Here is a 21524-nt window from a genome sequence, read left to right as displayed (position 1 = left end):
GTTATTTGGAGAGTTGTTGAAGATATTTTTGAAGTGGTAAAATGGAATAGACGAGTATTATAAAATGGAATAGATAGCTTTTGTATTTATATGGGATTAAAAAAAATTAAAAATAATAGTAAAAAAAAAGGAGAAGAAATAAAAAGTGACATTAGGTTGCCAAATGCGGTATTTTCTTGTCACTTGTCTCAGCCATGAACGGAGTGTTTGCCATGACAAAAATTGGCCACCTAGGATGTGCCGTGTGAATGTTAATTCCAATCCTTGCAGCCTAAGATCCCAACTGTTTTGGTCATTTATTTGCCTCTTCCTTTGGAGATCCCGAGTTCTAATCTGGGTGTTGACGATTTCTATTAAATTTGTTATGCTAACTTTTACCATTAAAAAACAGAAAAAAAAAACAAAAAAACAAAAAACAAAAAACTATTATATCCCTACAACCAGATACATGAAGAAAAAGGTTACAAATACTTGGACTCTAATACATTAACCAAAAAGGGGAAAAATTTGGAACTTTCAAGGCGAACTCATTTACTCCAAGTCATCTTCATCTTCATCAGAATCAGGATCTTCCACTTCACTTGCACTCTCTGAATCATCTTTCTCAGATGAGCTGCTACTTTCACCAGATCTTGAGCCAGAATGATCCACAAGGACAAGATTACGCCTTTGAAACTTAACTCCATCTTTCTTCTTTTCAACACTTATTTCTTTTCGTTTCTTCCCACTTCCATTTGCATCAGATCGCATAGCACGTGCAGCAGCAACAAACACATCATTCATGGAATCATCAATCTTTTCATCTTCATTTTCATCATTCCCCTTATTATCAATGAAGAACTCTAGATCTTCATCCGTCTTCCCTGCATCTCCCTTATATGAGGGTTGACCAAAGTCTGACCTTGAACTATAAAGGACTAATTTTTCCCGATGCTTTGACATGAAACCATCACAAAAACTCAAACCTTGGCCCTCGAGTTCAAGCATCCACTCTGAAATATCATCAGTCAGAAAAAAAATTCAAAAAAAAAAAAATTCAACCATAGAAAGCAGTTAAGATGAATTACTTAGAAAAGCCATAGGTGATGATCCCTTGGGTTGACTTGTTCTTCCATGGTTGCCAAGCTCACTTGTAGCCAATTTAGTAATAAGTGTAGGTAAATGAGAACCCGAGAATGCATTCGTATAAGAAATAGCCTTTGAATGATCCTTGTTTTTCCTACAAATATATGATTATAAAACATTTGATATTGGAGTTTAGTATATTGAAGAAAATAAAAAGATTAAATACCTAAATAACTCAATGGCTTCATGGGACACCATAATTATTGCCAAAATGTTATTCTTTATGTGGTTAGTAGGAAGATGGTTTACTTTGTGTATATGGAGGAATGAATAGTCAGGTAATATAACAACATCATATAACAGTTTCCTCAAAAATGATTCGTCTTCAGAACTCTGTAAACCAAATCATGTAGTATAATCATGTTATCAATGAATCAATTATATAATCAGGTGCTTAAAGTTAGCATGATTCCAATGAAAATGACTAACCAATAAGGATGTCACTGTCAAATTCGGTTCCAGCAGCATCTTAATGAGCATATCTGAAACATAAAAGACACTAATTAACAAGAAAACAGATAGAGATTCGATATGTAAAAGAAAGTTTGTTGGGTATTTACCGAAGAAGTAAAAGCTATGAAATCCAGTTACGGAACAAACAGCCCAAGTCCTCAACTCATTCTGCACCTCCTCTTTTGAGCTCCCTTCACTTAATTTCAAACATAATTTCAACATAAAAGACTCCAAAATCACAGCTCCAGCCAGCAATCCAATAACACAGCTACTTTCATCTGTAACCCAATTTATAATTTCATCACTTAAAAGTGGGAAAAACTGCTTCAATCGATTTCCAGTAGCTTCACCATGCACCCAAATCGAAACCAGGTCGATTATCGGCCTAACTAGAGCAGAATCCTCGTCACTGTTTGATCCGTCAGAACACACGTTAAAGTACCCCAAAATTACATCGAGAAATTTACTAATTTCTCTCCTTGCTTTCTTTCCTCGCTTCGAATCTACTTCTTTTCTTTTCGAATCCACAACTACAGTATACAATTTAAAGATGACAGGCGCAATTAAGGCGATACAGGTTGAAGAACTACATGAAGCCGAACAAGCTGTTATTGATTGAAAAAGGTCCTTCACAGCTAGAACTTGATCCAAGATATCATCTTTTGAAGAAATTTTTGGATGAAAAGTTAAAACCGAAAAAATCCAGATACTTTCGAGAAGTGGGATAGGTTTAGCTTGCATTAATTCGAGAAATGTCGAAGTAAAGGAAGATAAATCAGAGCTAGGGTTTTGAAGCGAGTCTAAGAGGCTCTGGATCGATTGATTAACTGCTAGCTCGTATTCATCGCTTGTGAAGAACTTCAAGGTCTGTGGCTTGATGGGGTTTTGGGGATCGACCAGAGCCATGTTGTGAATTTTCAAAAGAAGTTAACCAAAAACCCTAGTTTGACGGAAGGAGAAAGGGAAAGGGCTAGGGTTTAAGGAAGTTTCCTCATCAACGGAAAAACAGTCTTTGAAAGTTTTGGATCATTTGTCATAACTACCCCCTGAAAGAGTAATATAATGACAAATCATAACCTCATATTGTAATAAGGAAAAGTACGGATATTTTGTGGCCATTAAGTAGAAAGGAAAAGAGCTATGGTTTAAATTTGCACATTAGGCTAATCTGATCCGGATCCGAATCCGATCCAGTTGAGCTCACGTCCTTTGTGATCGGATCCACCTCTAATTCAATCAGTTTGAATGTGATTTTAATCGGTTTTTGCACAATTAGTTTCATACCGATTTGATCTTATATGGATCCAAGCTAATCTGAAATCCGATTCAGCCCATCATTAAAATTTTAAAATCAAACGTTGATTATAAGAGTTTTGGATGCTAAAAGTAAACTAATAATAATAAAAGGTTTAGGCCATTTTTGGTCATTTAACTTTTGGTTTTGTGTTCATTTGGTCACTTAACTTTTTTTAAGTTTTAAAAAGTCATCAAATTTTTGGTTTTGTGCTCATTTAGTCATTTAACTTTTGGTTTGGTCACTTAACTTTTGGATTTGTGCTCATTTAGTCACCTAACTTTTAAAATTGTGTTCATTTAGTCACTAAACTTTTAAAAAAATTTAAGTGACCAAACCAAAAGTTAAGTGACTAAATGAGCACAAAGCCAAAAGTTTGATGACATTTTAAAACTTAAAAATAGTTAAGTGACAAAATAAGCATAAAACCAAAAGTTAAGTGATCTAAAACCATAATAAAATGCCGCCAAAACATTTTTCCAAGTAGTATTCATTTTTGTGGTCTTCAACTTTGGATTCGCCCTTAGATTTTTTTGTTTTTAAGCCTCCACGAATAGTGTAAGGGGTCTCTTCAACAACATTGTCCTCATATTCGTCTTCATTTTCATCCTCATCGTCGTTAATGTCTTTAGCCGGTTCTGGAGGCGGTGATAAACCTTGTTCCATTCTTATCACAATATTTTCCGGTCTACACTTTCTTGAGTGGTTCTCGAGTATTGACAAGTGTTGTATACATTCCACCAAATCCAAGTAATCCTCCAAACAGATACAAATCTCCACCTCCACCAAGGTAAGATTCGCTCTTAGTTTTAACAAAACCTACCCCTAAAAGAAAAAGCGGGTTATGAAGTTATCGTGGAAGTTGGACGGTTAATATTGTTAGATTAAGGTGTCTAAGATCATAACTAAATTGGTATAAAGTTGCAAATAGAAGCAAAATTCTTTTGGGTTGCCCTCAAAACTAGTAATTGTTAGAATGACTTTTGGAGAGAGATATTGATTTATTGGTTTATTATATGATTAATAAATAGCAATAAATGATTTGTTAATATATTATGAGATTAATATATTAATTAGAAATAATATTGTTTAATTAATAATTAATCAGAAATTAATTGGAATTAATTTTGGGATTAATTGGACTAATTAAAAGTGCAAGGACTGAAGGTGCAATTGTTTAATAGTTGAATAATAGAGAAATTCTAGAACTTTCCCTAGAGGGGATGTAGAGGGGTCTTCTATGGTTTCTAGAAGCCTCCTAAAGGATAATTAGAAACTAGATAAATACCAGATTTGAAATAATATTAGTTTATTTCAAATTAGGGTTTCTTGGGTTTCCATATCACCTATAAATAGGACTTTTGGTATCCTCATTTTCGTGCACTATCATAACCTAAGGATAGCCGAAATTTCACATCCGTCTCCTCTATCCTCAAGTCATATTGTTACTAGGGTTTGGGTACAAACCATGAGAAACATTAGATTTCTGGTGCTTGCTTTCCAAGGATTTTGAAGAAAGAATTGAATTGATTATTTGCTATAATAATCAAAAGGTATGTAAACCCTAATTCTATGTTTATTTTGATTATTATAGAGTTCCTTTAGGCTTTTTGATGTTCATAGTTTATTGTTATTAATAGGGAAAACATAGATCAATATAGGTTGCATGTGAACTTAAAGTTAAGTAATTTTCCGCCCCATGCATAGATTTATAACCTATAAAACCCTTCAAATATATCATAGGTCATGATGGAGAGAATTGAAAATTATGCTTCATTTTCTCTCCGCTGATCGGTCTATTTTAGGAACATAATAAACAATGCTAAATATGTTGAATTGATGTATGTTTGCCCAAGAATGACACTACTTTGATGAATTGTTGAAAATTATGTGCAAGTAATTATATAGTACTAAAAATGGATGGAACATGCAAGAAAAACGAGCAAAAGGAAGCTAACAAGCATGAGGACAAATTGCGCAAAGTTGTGAAGAAAAATGTTGTTGGGAATGTCGACCACTCTTCCTTGTTTTGATCATATCTCAAGATCTGGAGCTTCGATTTACCTAAATCAATAATTTTTGGAAATAGACAAAATTTTCCACAACTTTCATGTTTTGTGTTTCTGCTGATTCTGTTGTTTTCATCACCAAAATGTGCATGGAAGATGAAGGATGTCCATCAGGTGTCAAGTACGTCCCCAAGGACGCCTACCCTTTTTAGGCCATTTTCTAGTGCAAATCAAGGACTAACAGAGGCATGTAAAACGCCACGAAGAATGCCCAGACGTCCTAAATCACGTCAAGGACGCCCTCTATGACGCCGATGCGGAAAAATACCCCGAAAATCAGTTTTTCAGCTCCTATTTAAAGGGGACTAAACCCTAATCGACTTTGGACCCCCCTGCAATTTTCCCCAGTTTTGGAGGGTTCCACAACACATTCCAAGCTTCTCCAAACGAGATTTTGATCATTCCATTCCGAATCCAAGGCGATAAATCATCAAGTTCATCATCACTCAACATTTGAAAATCGTTCAATCGGTGGATCTTCATCAATTCCATCAAGTTCTAGATTTGGTTAAGTTATCCCCAAGGTTTCATCGTTCCATAATTGATTGATCATTAAACTTCATTGGTTTTATGATTTCAAGTTGGTTTATGAATTTTAGTACGAGTTTTATTGTTTTTATTCAAGTTATATTCAAGTTATATGTTTTGTGAATTTCACGGAAATTGAAATTTAAATCAGTCAATTGTTAGGAAAAACAATCTAAACGAGAGTTGAATATCTCGCCAATACCTATTCGTCGATATAAAGACAGTCGATAATGGATATTATATGAGAAAGTTATGATTTTTATACGAACTTTAATAGTCTAAGCCTGTTAAAAATATAACTTTAAAAATAAAGTATGAATTAGCCGACAGAATGTAAACGAAAATTGTAGTACTTGTCGATAGCTACATGTGGATATATGTAACGCCCCGATTTTCAGGTATTGTTTAAATAAGGTTTTTGGGTTAAGCTCTACTCGACGAGTTGGTTGACCTACTCGTCGAGTAGCAGCGGGGCAGGATCGTGTGTTAAGTGACCTACTCGACGAGTCCATATTGGGACTCGGCGAGTAGGAGCTGGCAGATGAAACCCTAAATCCCGGGGTTTGCACCCCTATTTAAAGGAACCTCAGCCTCCTTTGGCCTCTTTACAGTCTTTGAGAGCCCCTTAAAACCCTAATACGTGTGTGTGTGCCCATTGTGTGATTGAAGCTTGAAAATAGAATCTTTGGAGGGAGAAGGCTTAGAGGAGAAGGAGATTGGAGCAAGTAGAGTGTGGAAATCAACTCTTATCTCAGTTATCATCTTCTGGAGGTAACCAAATCACCTTTTCCTTGTGAATCTCTTCTATTGGTTGAGTTTTAGGGTTTTGGTGAGACATTAAGTTGGAAAGATGAGCTATGGGCTAGATCTGAGATTTTGACTTCAGATCTGGACCCTCCTTGGATTCTATAAGCATAAAGTTACAGTCTTGGTCATGATTGAGGTCCCTTTTGAGCATAAAGTTCCATTAAGAACTTAAAATAGGCATTTAGAGCCTTTATAGCCATGCATGCACATAAAGTTTGCAACTTTACGTGGTAAGCATGACCTAGAAGCATGGATCTGTGATTTGGAGCCGCTGCATGGCTCAAAACAAGTCTGTATGGAAAAGGGACTGAATGGACTCGGCGAGTCGCAAGGTTGACTCGGCGAGTCACAAGAAGATGGCCGTGGACTCGACGAGTTGGATGAACAACTCGGCGAGTCCGATGAATATTACCATAAGACTCGACGAGTTGAAGAACAACTCGGCGAGTCGGATGAGTTTTCCCTAGGATATGTATGCGTGTGTATCCGTCGAGTTGCAAGGAGGGAACTCGACGGGTGGACTTAAAGTTGGAACGAGAATCGAAGCAACTCGACGAGTCACCCCGATGACTCGGCGAGTTGGATTGTGCTTCAAGGAACTCGGCGAGTAGCCGAGGGTACTCGGCGAGTTGGGGTCAACATGGACTGTTGACCTTGACTGAGGACTTTGACTTTGACCAGGGGTTGACTGGTGGGTTATGGAGTACCTTATAGAGTTAAGGACTTATGAGTATATTGTACTATGGTCATAGGTGGTGGAGCATGTGTCAAGTGATCCGGGAGTTGGAGTTTACCTTTCGAGTCGACATCTGCGAGGTGAGTTATCCTCACTATATCGATAGGGTCTACGGCACCAAGGCCGACCCTTTAGTTGTTATTGTTATGGTATGCTACATGTGGATTTGATCTGCTAGATCGGAATCAGGGTAGACAATATGTTATGCTTTTATGATCCATAAGGATTGGTATGTTAGTGACCTGCTAGGTCGGTACTCTCGTTACGAGAGGATTCTATGATTGATGATCAGTGTGACAGATATGTTTGATGTTTGTATATGTCAGTATGTGATAGTTATGCGGACATGGTTATTTACTTGTTGGTTGGGTTGAGGCGGTCCTGCTTTGTGCTGAAGGCCAACATACCCTATGAGCGGTCCGGGGAGACTGCAGGCCCACGAGGCGGACCAGTCATGCCGAAGGCTCGGGATGGATTCAGATAGACTGTAGGCCTAGTAGGGCGGTCCAGTCAGGCCGATGGCCCAGTATGCATGTTGATTGATTGATTGATTGACTGATTGTTGCTGACATGGTATTGTCAGGGTGGTATTGGTATTTTGGGGGTAGCTCACTAAGCCCTCGGGCTTACAGTTTTCAGTTTATTGTTTCAGGTACTTCAAGAGATCGTGGCAAGGCGAAGGCGTGACCGTACCGCTCCTCATCCTTATGTTATGATCTGTTTGTGGGACACTCTGATGGATATTGATTTGAAAACATTTTTGTAAACAATACTATTTGACTTTTATTTATGGTTGAAAAAGTTTAAATTTGGCGTAAAATTTTTGGATGTTACAATATAAATAACGTAAAAACGGAGCTTGTATAAATAAGATATGAATTTTTGAAAAAAAATAAATAAATTTCCGCGCGCACAGACAAGAGCCGCGATGCGTCTCTGACAGCAAACGCAACCCCACCCAAAACCTGCCACGTTACTCCCTAGTTCCCGACTATTTTTAGCGAGGCCCTGCGGCATCAGAGACCTGAAGATTTGAAGCTTTCGAGTCAGAGTTCTGCCCGTGCAATTACCGGTTCTCGTTTGAAAACTCTGTAAGTTAATCTTCACTTACTATGCCTTAAGTGTAACTTATATTTATAGTCATATCCGTTATTATGAACCTATAAATAAGATTTATCAGTGATTCCAAGTCAAAATACTGATTGATCTATTTACGAGAGTGATGTCTAGGCTGAATTTAGTGAGGTGTTTAAAGTGAGATTTCCAAACAATATATTTTTTATACCAAACGGACCCTACCTCCGATATGATCCTACCTGGTTATTCCTTACTTGATAGATCTTGATGTAGACATTAAGAGTATTGAGGAATCTGGATTATCATTATTATAGTCACAAGGAAAATGAAATAGACTAAGTCTTAGTGTTATATACTTCTAGGTATTTTGAAAAAGGTGTTAAGGAGAAGCGTTATCCTAACCTCGAATCACCCGTTTGTCAGTTGAGTGCATAGTTACTTTCAAGAGCATAATTTAATAAAAGTATTTATTAAATGTAAATTGTATTAACTATACTATGTGCTGTTTGTATAACTATAATAGTACTGGTCGATTAGGATTTGTATTGGAAGTAGGATGCCTTTAGCAATAGTTTTGTTTAGTTTTGAAAATAAGGCTTGTAAAGGATTGCCTAGTTTAGATTAAGCAGAAGGTCGTATAGGTCTATCCTGGGGTAAAGTGTAAGATCAAGATGGAGCGTAGTAGCCATCCTCTTATTAGATGACCATAAATGGTGTATCTAGATCAGACAATTGGCAAGTATGTCTGGGTCATCGAACAGAGTAGATGACAACACTTGGCCATTCTAGGCTATAATGAATTACGTTGCTAGTGTGGACTTATAACTGTTGGAGATAGTGTCTAAGTCCATAACTATATTTGGTATGTACTTGACCCGACCCGGCATGGTCCATTTGGGTTGCACTTCACCCGAACAATTTACGGATAATCTTTTGAGAATAGTATAAGTTATGATTTATTAATATATTATAAGTTCTAATATATTAATATAAAATCATATTATTTAATTAGTGTTGATCTATAATTAATTTAGAATTAATTTAGAGATCAAAAGTATGACTAATTAAATATGGGCTCTTGTATTTATATAGTGTGGGCTAATGCTTATTTGGAATGGGCTAGGCTTGCATGGAAAGTCCATGGATACTCCATGGAGCTTTAACCCATGGATCTCATGGAAATGAAAAGACATGGGTATTAGGGTTTACATGGATGTAACCCTAATCCACCACACTATATAAAGGAGATTTTGGTTCTTGAAATTGCACTAGTTGATGTGTGTAAACCAAGAGGGCCGATTTCAAGAAGTTTGTGACTATTCTCTCAAGTTTCCAAGTTTGTGGTGATTTGTGACTTCCATTTGAGGCATCCATATTATTGGTGCTAGGCTCTCAAACTCCAAGCAATCAACTACTACTACAAGGTAAGTAATTCTACTAGTTTTATTTGATTCAAGTATCTCATGCCATGCTAGTTAGGATAAGAACCTTGGAAAAATAATTATTTGCATGTATCTTAGTCAAACATAGATCCAAGGTTTCTAGGGTTGCATGTACACCATAGGAGTGTTAGAATGCTGAAAATCCCATCAGTGGTATCAGAGCCAGGTTTGTTTATTTGATACTTGATGCAAAAAAAAACAAAAAAAAAAAAAAAACTTGAAAATCGAAGTTTTGTTCATAAGCTCGTATCAAAATTTCAAGTTTTGTATATGTACTTACGATTCTTGAAATTTTTGATATGAACATTCATAAACATATGAGTTTAGAAGATCATAGAAATTATGTGCTAATAATTGATTAGATTAATTCTTGATCTTTATGTGTTTTAATGGAGTGCATAACTAGTTCTTAAGTTATGGATAACCAAAAGTCACATTTATAAATAACCATTAAAAGAACACATAGGTTACAAAAAATGAAGAGTCTTCATTTTTAATAACCATTAACTCATAAGTTATGAGAAATGAAAAGTTTTGAAAGTTTACAAAACTTGCCCTCAAGTTTTGGAACGTGTAAAGTCATATTTAAAACTTTAGTTCCAACCCCTAGAATTTTAAAAGTTAAAATTCAACCCTTATACTTTATAATATTATAAGTTTAATAACATTTATATATGTATAAGATCAAGTCGTCTTACCGCTAGTACGCCTCATTCACGAAGCCGGTCTATAAGGGGGGTATAAGGTTGTTGCCTATAAAATGGCAACTTAATGGGTGTCCACTCTCACCCACCGCTTCCTTGATCGGTGGAGGGTCGTTAGCCGAACGGGTAGGGCAAGGACTTATAAATTCTCATTAAAAGTATAATGATAATACTAAAGTAACTAAACTTTATTGAATTCCCAATCTTAGTTATTTTAGGAAAATGTGAATAAGGTGCTAATCCATGAAATTACACTTTACACTTTGTTTAAGTCGTTAGTGGAGCGTGTGTGGTTAACCGACACACTAACTTGAACTTAACAAGGTAGGTAAGGGGTGACTTAATGTTTATCATAGTATCGATGGAGCGTGTGTGGTTAACCGGCACATCGATTGAGGGGTAATACATTAAGGGTACCAAGTAATTTGCATGGTTACTTCACAGCTTGTTTTGTGATCCTCGACATCATAGTCACAAAACTTGAAGGGCACACTCAAGATTGAAACATGCCATTGAAGAAAGTTCAATGAATCTCAAAGAATCTAGGAGTTTCTAAACCAATTAAAACCTAATTAAATATTTCGTTTTTCATGGTGGAAATTGGTGAATCGTCATTCACCTACCTTCAAATATCTTATAGCTTAGATTACGGCATCCCTCTTCTAAGTTATAAAATATTGTGTTGGGTCCTAGCCTTAATATTACATTTGGGTGTTTTGTTAAGGACTATCTCTATATCTAATCTAATCTATTCCCTCTTCTTTTCAGATGTCTTCCAATAACAATGCTTCTGGCTCAAACCCTACTAGCTCCTTCTCTCTCATGAATCTTTGTGGGAGAGTCATCTTTGATGGGTCCAACTTTACAGATTGGATCAGAAACATCAGGATGGTCACTCGGTATGAGAACAAAGAATATGCTCTCGACAAGGAGCTGAAGGTACCCGAGCCAACTGCTACTCCTGAAGAGCTTGCTGAATATGAGGTACATGAAAGAGATGCTACAAAAGTGGCATGCATCATGATGGCCACCATGACAGCCGAGCTCCAAAAGTCCTATGAGGACTATTATCCTTTTGAGATGCACCAGGACTTGATGAACCGCTACCATCAAAGTGCTGGTCAAGAGCGATATGAAATAATCTCCTCCATGATAACAACCCGAATGAAGGATGGTGAACCCATCACGGGCCACATGCAGAAAATGCAAAGGTATGTGGACCGTTTACTGAAGCTGAATGTGAACTTCCCTGATGAGTTAGCAATAGACATCATTTTGCACTCCTTGCCATCGTGTTATGATAAATTCCGCATGACATATCACATGAACAAGGAAGAAGTCACCCTCAGCAAACTTCAAGGACTCTTGAAGACCGCCGAAAGTGGTCTAAAGGGTAAGTCGGTTGTTACTACTCCTACTCCTACTCCAACTGCGGCCAATGTCTTGGCAATCGGGCATGGCAAAGGGAAGAAGAGAAAGAATCCTTCTAAGGGTACCAAGGGTAAGACCCTTGAAGGCTCCTCTTCAAGCAAAACCAAGAAAGGTTTTGTCACTCCTTCTGCTAACCCTAATGAGGCTGAATGCTTCTATTGCCATGAAAAGTCGCACTGGAAGCGAAACTGACCAAAGTACCAGCAAGATTTGAAGGATGGGAAAGTAAAACCCAACCATGCAGGTATATACACTATATTGTCTAATAACTCACCTCATTCTAAGTCTTGGGTCCTTGATACAGGTTGTGGTATTCACATATGTTGTGATTTGCAGGGACTAAAAAGAAGTGAGAATGTGGAGCAGGGAAAGATAAACTTGATCATGGGAAACAGGAAAGCTTCACCTGTCACCAAGATAGGAGTTTATTCCTTAGTGCTAAATAGTGGGTTTACATTAGATTTGAATAAATGTTATTATTCGCCAGAAATTGCAAGAAATGTTATTTCCTTTCATGCATTGTATAAACAAGGTTTTACCTTTTATTTTGATAATAATAATGGTAGTATTGATGCTTTCTTTAATAATGTTCTTTATTTTAAAGCATTACCTTGTGATGGCGTTTATGAAACTGTATCTGTTGTAGATAATCTAGGAAATAATGTATTGTGTATTAACTCTTCCACTAGCTTAGATAAAGCATCCTTATGGCATTGTCGTCTTGGACATGTAAGCAAGAAACGCATAGGCCAACTCCAAAAGGATGGAGTCTTGGAGTCATTTGACCTAAAGTCAGATGATAGTTGTGAATCTTGTTTGCTTGGTAAAATGACAAAGTCACCTTTTACTGGCACTTGTGCTAGGGGTGAAGGTTTGTTGGACCTCATACACACGAATGTGTGTGGACCCTTCAGAACCGCCACAAGAGATGCTAATCGGTTCTATGTGACTTTTACTGATGATTTTAGTAGATATGGATATGTCTACCTAATCAAGCATAAGTCAGAAACCTTTGAGAAATTCAAAGAGTTTAAGCAAGAAGTGGAGAATCAGTTGGGCAGGAACATTAAGATGCTTCGATCCGATCGTGGTGGTGAGTATCTTAGTACTGAGTTCCTTGACTATCTTAAGGAATGTGGGATTGTCTCACAATTGACACCTCCTAGGACACCACAGTTGAATGGTGTAGCTGAGAGGCGCAATCGGACCTTGTTGGACATGGTTCGTTCCATGATGAGTCGAGCTTCGCTACCAATCTCATTTTGGGGGTATGCCTTAGAGACTGCCGCCCATATCCTTAATCTAGTCCCTACAAAGAAGGTTGCCAAAACACCTCACGAGGTGTGGACTGGAAAAGTTCCCAATCTAGACCACATCAAGATTTGGGGTTGCGAGGCTTTCGTGAGACGCGAGACTCACGATAAGCTCGAACCCCGAAGCGAAAGGTGTATTTTCATCGGCTACCCACAGAAATCCTTTGGTTACATCTTCTACAGACCCAGTGATAATGTGGTCTTTGTAGCAAGAAGAGGATTCTTTCGAGAGAGAGAATTCATGAGCCAAGGAGACAGTGGAAGGCAAATTGACCTTGAGGAAATTCAAGAGTCAAGTGGTGAAGGAACCTCAAACCCTAGCCCTCAACCTGAGGAGGAAACTCCTGTTGAGCCGACTGAAGAATCTATACCTCTGAGGCGTTCCACCAGAGTTAGGAATGCACCTGAGCATTATTATGGTTTTCATATTACTGCAGAAGGTGAGACACTTATCAGTGATAACACACTGGTAAAACTGGATGAGCCTAACAGCTACATGGAAGCCATGGCAGGCCCTGAGGCTGCTAAATGGAAAGAGGCTATGGATAGCGAGATACAGTCCATGTATGACAATCAAGTTTGGAACTTGGTTGACAATGTACCTGATCGTAAGATAGTTGGTTGGGTGCAAATGGATCTTCAAGAAGAAGACCGACATGGATGGTAATGTACACACTTATAAGGCACGACTGGTTGCAAAGGGTTATTCTCAAACTCCGGGAGTTGATTATGATGAGACCTTTTCACCAGTGGCCAAGATTAAGTCTATTAGGGTTCTGTTAGCCATTGCTGCATTTCATGATTATGAAATATGGCAAATGGATGTCAAAACCGCTTTCCTTAATGGAAAGTTAGCTGAAGATGTTTACATGGTTCAGCTAGAGGGTTTTGTCAGTACAGAGTACCCCAGTAGAGTGTGTAAGCTCGAGAAATCCATTTATGGATTAAAACAGGCACCTCGCAGATGGAATCTTTGCTTTGATGATAAAATCAAAGAATTTGGCTTTTCAAGGAGTGAAGATGAATCTTGTGTCTATATCAAGGCTAGTGGGAGTATAGTCAGCTTTTTGGTACTGTATGTGGATGACATACTACTCATAGGAAATGACATCCGAACCCTGCAGGAAGTAAAGTCCTGGCTTGGGAAGTGTTTCGCTATGAAGGACCTTGGAGAAGCTGCCTATATCCTAGGGATAAGGATTTTGAGAAACAGGAGTAAAAGACTAATTGGACTTAGTCAAAGCACCTATGTGGACAAAGTGTTGAAAAGGTTCAACATGCATAACTCCAAGAAAGGAGAGTTACCCATCCAGAGTAACGCCAGATTGAGTAAGACACAAAGCCCTAGTACTGAGGCTGAGATAGCAGAAATGAGTCGAATACCTTATGCTTCAGCTGTAGGATCGATCATGTATGCTATGACGTGTACTCGACCTGATGTAGCCTTTGCTTTGAGCATGGTTAGCAGGTATCAGGGGAACCCTGGCAATGCACACTGGATTGAGGTAAAGAATATCCTCAAGTACCTACGGAGGACTAAGGACTGGGTCCTTACCCTCGGTGGCAGTGAGGACTTGAGAGTTGTAGGGTACAGTGATGCTAGTTTTCAGACTGACAGGGATAATTTCCGCTCTCAGTTGGGCTGGGTCTTTACTCTAAACGGAGGGGCAATTACTTGGAAAAGTTCCAAGCAGGAGACAGTGGCTGATTCCACTTGTGAATCAGAGTATATAGCAGCAAGCGAGGCAGCAAAGGAGGCTATATGGCTAAAGAACTTCATCGGAGACCTTGGAGTTGTACCAGCTATAAAGGAGCCAATGGATATTTTCTGTGACAGCAATAGTGCGGTTGCTTTAGCCAAGGAACCAAGAGATCATGGGAGATCCAGACACATTGACAGAAAATATCACTTCATCAGACATCGAATAGAAGAAGGAATCCTCGTGGCAAAGAGGGTATCATCGGATGAGAACCCAGCAGATCCCCTCACGAAGGGACTGACTCGGGCTAAGCATCTCCAGCATGCTCGGAGCATAGGGCTGAAGGATGATATTAGTTTTAGTAGTTAGATAATCTTGAAATTTGTAAAATGTAATTGACATTTTATGATAAATAAAAGCTGTTATTTATGAGTAAAGTGTTGCTATCTCTTGTCAATCGTTTACTATTATTTCTTTTTGCATGTTTTGACTTCCAGAATAATTATGTTATGGTTTATATCATATTATTCAAACTCTCCACAGTCGGTCATATGTTGGAAGTAGATATGAATCAAGACTGTCATGGGTTGGCTTGTAGAGGTCTAAGATGTTAGACAAAGCGGGGCTACAACACTCATGAGTGCTCATAAGTTCTGAGTATTGGATTCAACCCACGCTCACTTGTATCACTTCATGGAATTTATCTCGAGTGATCGTGAGACGGTAATATCATATAAGTATTCAAACCTAGAGATATGATTTGTTGCCTATGAGTTGGTTATGCAATAATTGCACGAAAACGCATTGGTAACTCGATGTTATAAACCGTGCTTTTGTGTGTAATTCAACAAGTAGTAGAGCAAACATATGAGTCGAAGTTTATCTGTTCCTTCTGGGATTAGAAGCGATATCTGGGCCCCTCGATGATTTTGTTTTGACCTATGTACCGGGCCCGGTCAGAACTAAATTGATGTGTTCAGTTAAGTTCTATGTCAAACAAATCGGAAATCGGGAAACAAATGCTGGACAATAAGCAAGACCATGTTCCATGTATTTGTCCGCTGATATCTAGAACAGAGGATTATATGATCACTTATCTAAAATGGCGCTTCATAGTTCAACAGAGTTTTAAGAGCTACGATTGCTGATCGGTTCCTGAAGTCATACTTGCAACTATAGTTATTAGACTTATCCAAGTGGGAGACTGTTGGAGATAGTGTCTAAGTCCATAACTATATTTGGTATGTACTTGACCCGACCCGGCATGGTCCATTTGGGTTGCACTTCACCCGAACAATTTACGGATAATCTTTTGAGAATAGTATAAGTTATGATTTATTAATATATTATAAGTTCTAATATATTAATAAAAAATCATATTATTTAATTAGTGTTGATCTATAATTAATTTAGAATTAATTTAGAGATCAAAAGTATGACTAATTAAATATGGGCTCTTGTATTTATATAGTGTGGGCTAATGCTTATTTGGAATGGGCTAGGCTTGCATGGAAAGTCCATGGATACTCCATGGAGCTTTATGTTGGGTTTTGAGCATTCTAACACTCCTATGGTGTACATGCAACCCTATAAACCTTGGATCTATGTTTTCTCTATTATACATGCAAATATTAAATATTCCAAGGTTTCATCCTAACTAGCATATTATGAAGCACCTATACTACAAAGTTCTAGTTAGATGAGATACCTTTTGACGTAGCTTGATGTCTTCAAGCTTTAAGAGCTTAGCCCCAATAGTGTGGAAGCCTCAAATGGAATCACAAATCACCAAAACACCTTGGAAGAACTTGAGAGAATATGTATGCACACTAAAATCGGCCCACTCTTATTTTCACACACTTGTGCCAATTTTGTGAGCCAAGGACCCCTTTATATATTATGGAGGATTAGGGTTACATCCATGTAAACCCTAATACCCATGACCTTTCATTTACATAGGATCCATGGGTTAAAAGCTCCATGGACCATCCATGAAAACTTAGCCCAACCTAAATGAACTTGGCCCATTCCATATATATAAGAGTCCATATTTAATTAGTTCTTTTTGATCACTTAATTAATTCTAAATTAATTCTTGATCAATACTAATTAAATAATATGATTCCATATTAATATATTAGAACTTATAATATATTAATATAAATCATAAATATACTATTCTCAAAAGACTATCCATATAAATTGTGCCGGTGAAGTGCAACCCAAATGGACCATGCCGGGTCGGGTCAAGTACATACCAAATATAGTTATGGACTTAGACATTAATCCAACAGTCTCCCACTTGGATAAGTCTAAAACTATTATTGAGTATGACTTCAAAACCTAACTGGCAATCGTAGCTCTTAAAGCCGCTGTCGAACTCTGACCTTGTCAATGACTTGTCCATTAGATAAGGGATCATATATTCCTCCATTCTAGATATCATATGGACTGAGACATGGATTATAATCATTCTCTCTGTCCATTTGTTCTTTCCCGATTTTCGATTTATGATGACTGACTGATTGAACAAATCAAATCAGTCCTGGCTTGGCCAAGCACTCACATGTGTCATCGCTAAATCATCGAGGGGCCCACATATATCGCTTTTATCCCGAAGGTAAAAGGAATGGATAAACTTCGACTCATATGGCTTGTTCTACTACTTGTTGAATCATACACAAAGGCACGTTTTATAACATCGAGTTACCAAATGCGTTTTTGTGCAATCAATGTATAACCAACTCATAGTAACAACTCATATCTCTAGGTTTGAAGAATATAAGATATTATCGTCTCATGATCACTCGTGATAAAATCCATGAAGTGATTCAAATGAGCGCGGGTTGAATCCAATACTCAGAACTTATGAGCACTCATGAGTGTTGTAGCACCACTTTGTCCACCAACTTGGACCTCTACAAACCAACCCATGACAGTCTTGATTCATATCTACTTCCAACATATGACCGACTGTGGATGGTTTGAATAACTTAATCATTCAGGAAGAGCGACTTAGTTATTCTGGAAGTCAAAACTTGCAAAGTGAAACACAAGAATAAATGAATCAAATATGGTATCAAACCCTATGAATATAAATAAACACTTTTATTTATCACCATACTGATTACTCATTATTCATTGTTTCGGTTTTATCAACTTTATACTTGAATTAAAAACACTAGTTGTCCCATGCTCCAAGCATGTACACTATGTTTTTCTTAAACAATAGCTTCGCCATACACCAAGTATGCACTCTATGTTTGTCTATGATGCTTACTTTGTGAAATAAACCAATTGAACATAATTTCAATGATTCTAATTTCACACTCCCAAATCCTTATCGAAAAATGTGAGAATTTCAAATTCCTATCATTTATCGAAATCTGTTTAGATTTTAAACTTATATGCACTGACCCTCCTGTAATGAATATGTACAAAGTCACAAAGACTTGTCAACAGTCATTATAAGGTATTCCAATGGAGATCAACTCCATGGAAACTAAGTCTCATATTCAAAGTACATTGCTTTGGACATGCTTCTTGCATTAAGTTTTCTAATCTTACACATATAACTTCCACCTATGGAGACAACTCCATATTCTCATTTTGACTATCACTTCTCAATAAGAGATGCCTCTTTTCAGAGTATGTCAATATGGTCCTTCCAAAATTAGCACTATACTTCCAACTGTCCCTGAGCAACCAATCTTTGGTAAACCTCAGATTGTCCTCGACAATTGCTTAATCATTTTGAGTCATATCCAATTCTAGACCTTTTCCCTTCTAAATGCCTCTGGGCATTTGGAAAAATTTAGAAATGACAAATATTATAGCACATGCAATCGATCCTGTACCCAAAGCAAATGATACACGATTCATGATGTCTCACATAAAGACATGATTCTAGACCAGTCTTTTGCTACAATATTTTTATTTGCCATGTTTTCAAATTTTGACTATGAAGAGGGATGCCGTAATCATAATCGAATTTTGAGAATGCAATATATAGAATTTCCTTAAGTTGAACCAATCCAACATGAAATTCATATATATATATATATATATATATATATATATATATACTCTTGACTAAAGATGATTAAGGTCTCAATCTAAGCCTTTAGAACTGAAATGAAGTATATCCTCTCCCTTAATTATAGCAAAACAACTTTTTCAATCCCTGCAGCCTCACGAATTGAAACTTTTGTTTTCTATAATTAACATTGCTAACTTGCAACACTAACAATAATTATCATGCTCCCACTAACATGATGATTATTAGCATAACACTTATGCTCCCACTAGCTTTGACATGTACTCAGAAATCAGCTGGACTTCTAGAAATCAATACTTTATTGACTTTCTTACCAAAGTTCAGATTTCTGATACGATATGCTTTGATAAAACTTTATCAAAATCATACACCTTTCCTTAGATAGCATGCATGTGTGTCTAAACAATTTCAGAACTATGAAAAGGGATGCCGTAATCATAGTCTCAATTGTTTAGACCTTTTGCCATCTGCTTCAAATCTACTTGGTGGAAGTGTTTCCTCACCATCATTTTCATGAATCGGAGAGAAACCTTATGACCCTTAGATTTTATGGTGTATGTGTTCTTATCCATGTGAATCGTCAAAACCATAGTCACAAGACAAGGATAATGACAAATCCAAACTCATATGGACTGAACTTATGCAGTCTTAACTTCTTGCCACCTGGCAGTACAGGGCCTGCCATTGCTTCCAAGTTGTTATGCAACCAATTGAGAACTTTCAGAACTCCTATGCAAAGCCAACTTTAACTGGAATGGGCATAGAATATGTCAACACGATAGGTTATAAACCTCAAGTCGTGTGCTAGTGAAGAACCTCAGGTTTTATTCTTGATTAGTTATTGAAATTCTTTTTAGGATCTTTAAGACTCCCACTATCCTCTTGACATATAAGACTATCTTGCCAAATATTCAAGAGATAGTGCGGATTCTTTATCAAGACAAACACTTCACACAATTGGCCTTAGTTGGTCTTTGTTTTATCCAAAACATCACAACTTACCAATTTCAAATGTACAAGAGTAGGACACTTTTACTCTTACATTTGACAAGTGTTTTAAACCTTTCTTTAAGATATGTCACTCAAGTTACAATCTTGGAGTATGACTCTAAGAATTGTTTTGGAACGAAGTATGACTCATCTTCCTGATCTAACCATTTCAACAATTCATGACTCCTCTTCTTAGTCATAAGAATGCACTAAGATGACCTTTAGAGGACTAATTGTGATATGATTTCTAAATCATTAAGATGATCACAAACATGATACTAAAGTACTCTCCCATCTTTTCAGATTTGAGAAACTTTTATCTTTCTGCCTAATTTGATTCTTCCCATTCGTTCTGCCATACATTGAGACTTTTCCAATGTTTCAGAATTGTACTTAAACTTGTAAGTATAACCATATTTACTAAACTTTAGTAAATCAAATAGTCTTAACGAGCTTTGTGGTGGACATGACCAGTGCACAAGAATGTGTACTCGATCCCTTTAGTCCTTCACTTGACTCACACATCCATGTGAACAAGTAATTAGTCTTGATTTTCCAATGCTTGAAAGTTCTCATTCATCATACTATTCAACTTGCATGATTCCAAGTTTCGGTCCAATTGAAACTTGGGTGATGAGGAACTTTCCTGATTTAGTAAATTTAGACACCACCACAAATGAAAGAATCAAATCCATTTTCCAATATTGCTGTCAGTGGAATCATATAAGCAACAATTTTCCACAAATGCCATTGTAAGGATACTTCAAATAAATAAAATTAAACAATTTTCTTTTATTTTAAAACTTTGCGGAAAAACTTATCCTTACAATCCACATGGAGAATTGTTGTTATCTATTCCTTAGCAATATATCATAACTTCTTAAGCAACTGCTCAAAATTCTGATGCGATCGAAATCCACCTTCGCGATCAGAATCAGCATATACTTCCTTTAAGATTTCTCTCTATTCTTTGATTCTTAAAACATCAACATGTGACCCAGTCACATCATGTAATGAGGATCTTAGAATAGAGCTTAACAGAGTTAGATAATGGGCTCTACCTGATGTAGAGTCAAACTTATTGACTTTAACATCCTTAGGTAAATTTGGCAGCTTTGGAATCAACGCCCCTTCCTTTGGCAAAATAAACATATGGACCCTTTGGTAATGGGACTATCTCAGACTTAGCCTTTCTCTTTACCATTTGGTCAACCGGGTTGACTATGGCCAATCCCTTTCCATTGGGAAGAGAATGCTTTTTCTGGATTTCCAGTGTCACCATTGTCACTGTCCATAAAGTTTTTGGGAAGTTGATCTCCTAATCAAATTTGCTTTACTATCGTTCCAAATCATTGCTGATTCAGCAGCACCAAGCAAATAGATATGATCATTAAGGTTCATGTCATAGTCTGTTTCATAGTAGTCCCAAAGGAACTCACTATGTGACTTAGAAAGTGATTGAACATCCAACTTTCTCAAGACTTTGACACCCAACTCTCCCGGCTTGTCAATATGTGACTTCATCTCTAAGATGTGATCACACATAGACCTTGCTTGCCATTAGGGCTTGAGTGACCTTGAACTTGTGGGTTAGGGAGAATAATTGGAGGAGGTGGAGGAAGAGAAGTATGACTTCCATGAGCCAAACTCGGGAAGTCATATTCATTAGGAAAGCTTGGTTTGGGAAGATCATTGTTGTCTAAACCAGACATCAACAATGGGAGAAATTCACGTAAAGTTGATTTAAGTCCTTAATATAACACCCAATATGATATATTAAGGCTAGGACCCAACAAAC

General features: G+C 37.3%; 1 protein-coding gene across 1 annotated transcript; it reads right to left on the bottom strand.

Annotated features, from left to right (window-relative positions):
* Positions 1 to 406: 406 nt before the first annotated feature.
* Positions 407 to 2590, bottom strand: LOC145134194 (uncharacterized). Its single transcript, XM_079069078.1, has 5 exons — positions 1686 to 2590; positions 1555 to 1607; positions 1292 to 1458; positions 1068 to 1219; positions 407 to 992 (listed from the first exon to the last, which is right to left on the bottom strand). The coding sequence occupies exons 1-5, from the start codon at positions 2482 to 2484 to the stop codon at positions 532 to 534; spliced, it is 1632 nt and encodes a 543-aa protein (XP_078925204.1). The 5' UTR covers positions 2485 to 2590; the 3' UTR covers positions 407 to 531.
* Between the last annotated feature and the right edge of the window lie 18934 nt (positions 2591 to 21524).

The sequence above is a fragment of the Lactuca virosa genome, chromosome 8 (assembly GCF_052849685.1).
Source record: "Lactuca virosa cultivar CGN04683 chromosome 8, Lactuca_virosa_CGN04683_v6, whole genome shotgun sequence".
Lineage (NCBI taxonomy): Eukaryota > Viridiplantae > Streptophyta > Magnoliopsida > Asterales > Asteraceae > Lactuca > Lactuca virosa.
The sequence above is the reverse complement of the archived record's forward strand: the minus strand, read 5'-3'. Positions and strand labels throughout refer to the sequence as shown.

Bases quoted from the DNA above. Each gene is read 5' to 3' on its own strand.
- LOC145134194 (XM_079069078.1), bottom strand. From the start codon at position 2,484: ATGGCTCTGGTCGATCCCCAAAACCCCATCAAGCCACAGACCTTGAAG. The intron at 1,220-1,291 runs GTATTTAATCTT...ATATATTTGTAG, and splicing joins GAAGCCATTGAGTTATTTAG to GAAAAACAAGGATCATTCAA. The intron at 993-1,067 runs GTAATTCATCTT...ATGATATTTCAG, and splicing joins ATCACCTATGGCTTTTCTAA to AGTGGATGCTTGAACTCGAG.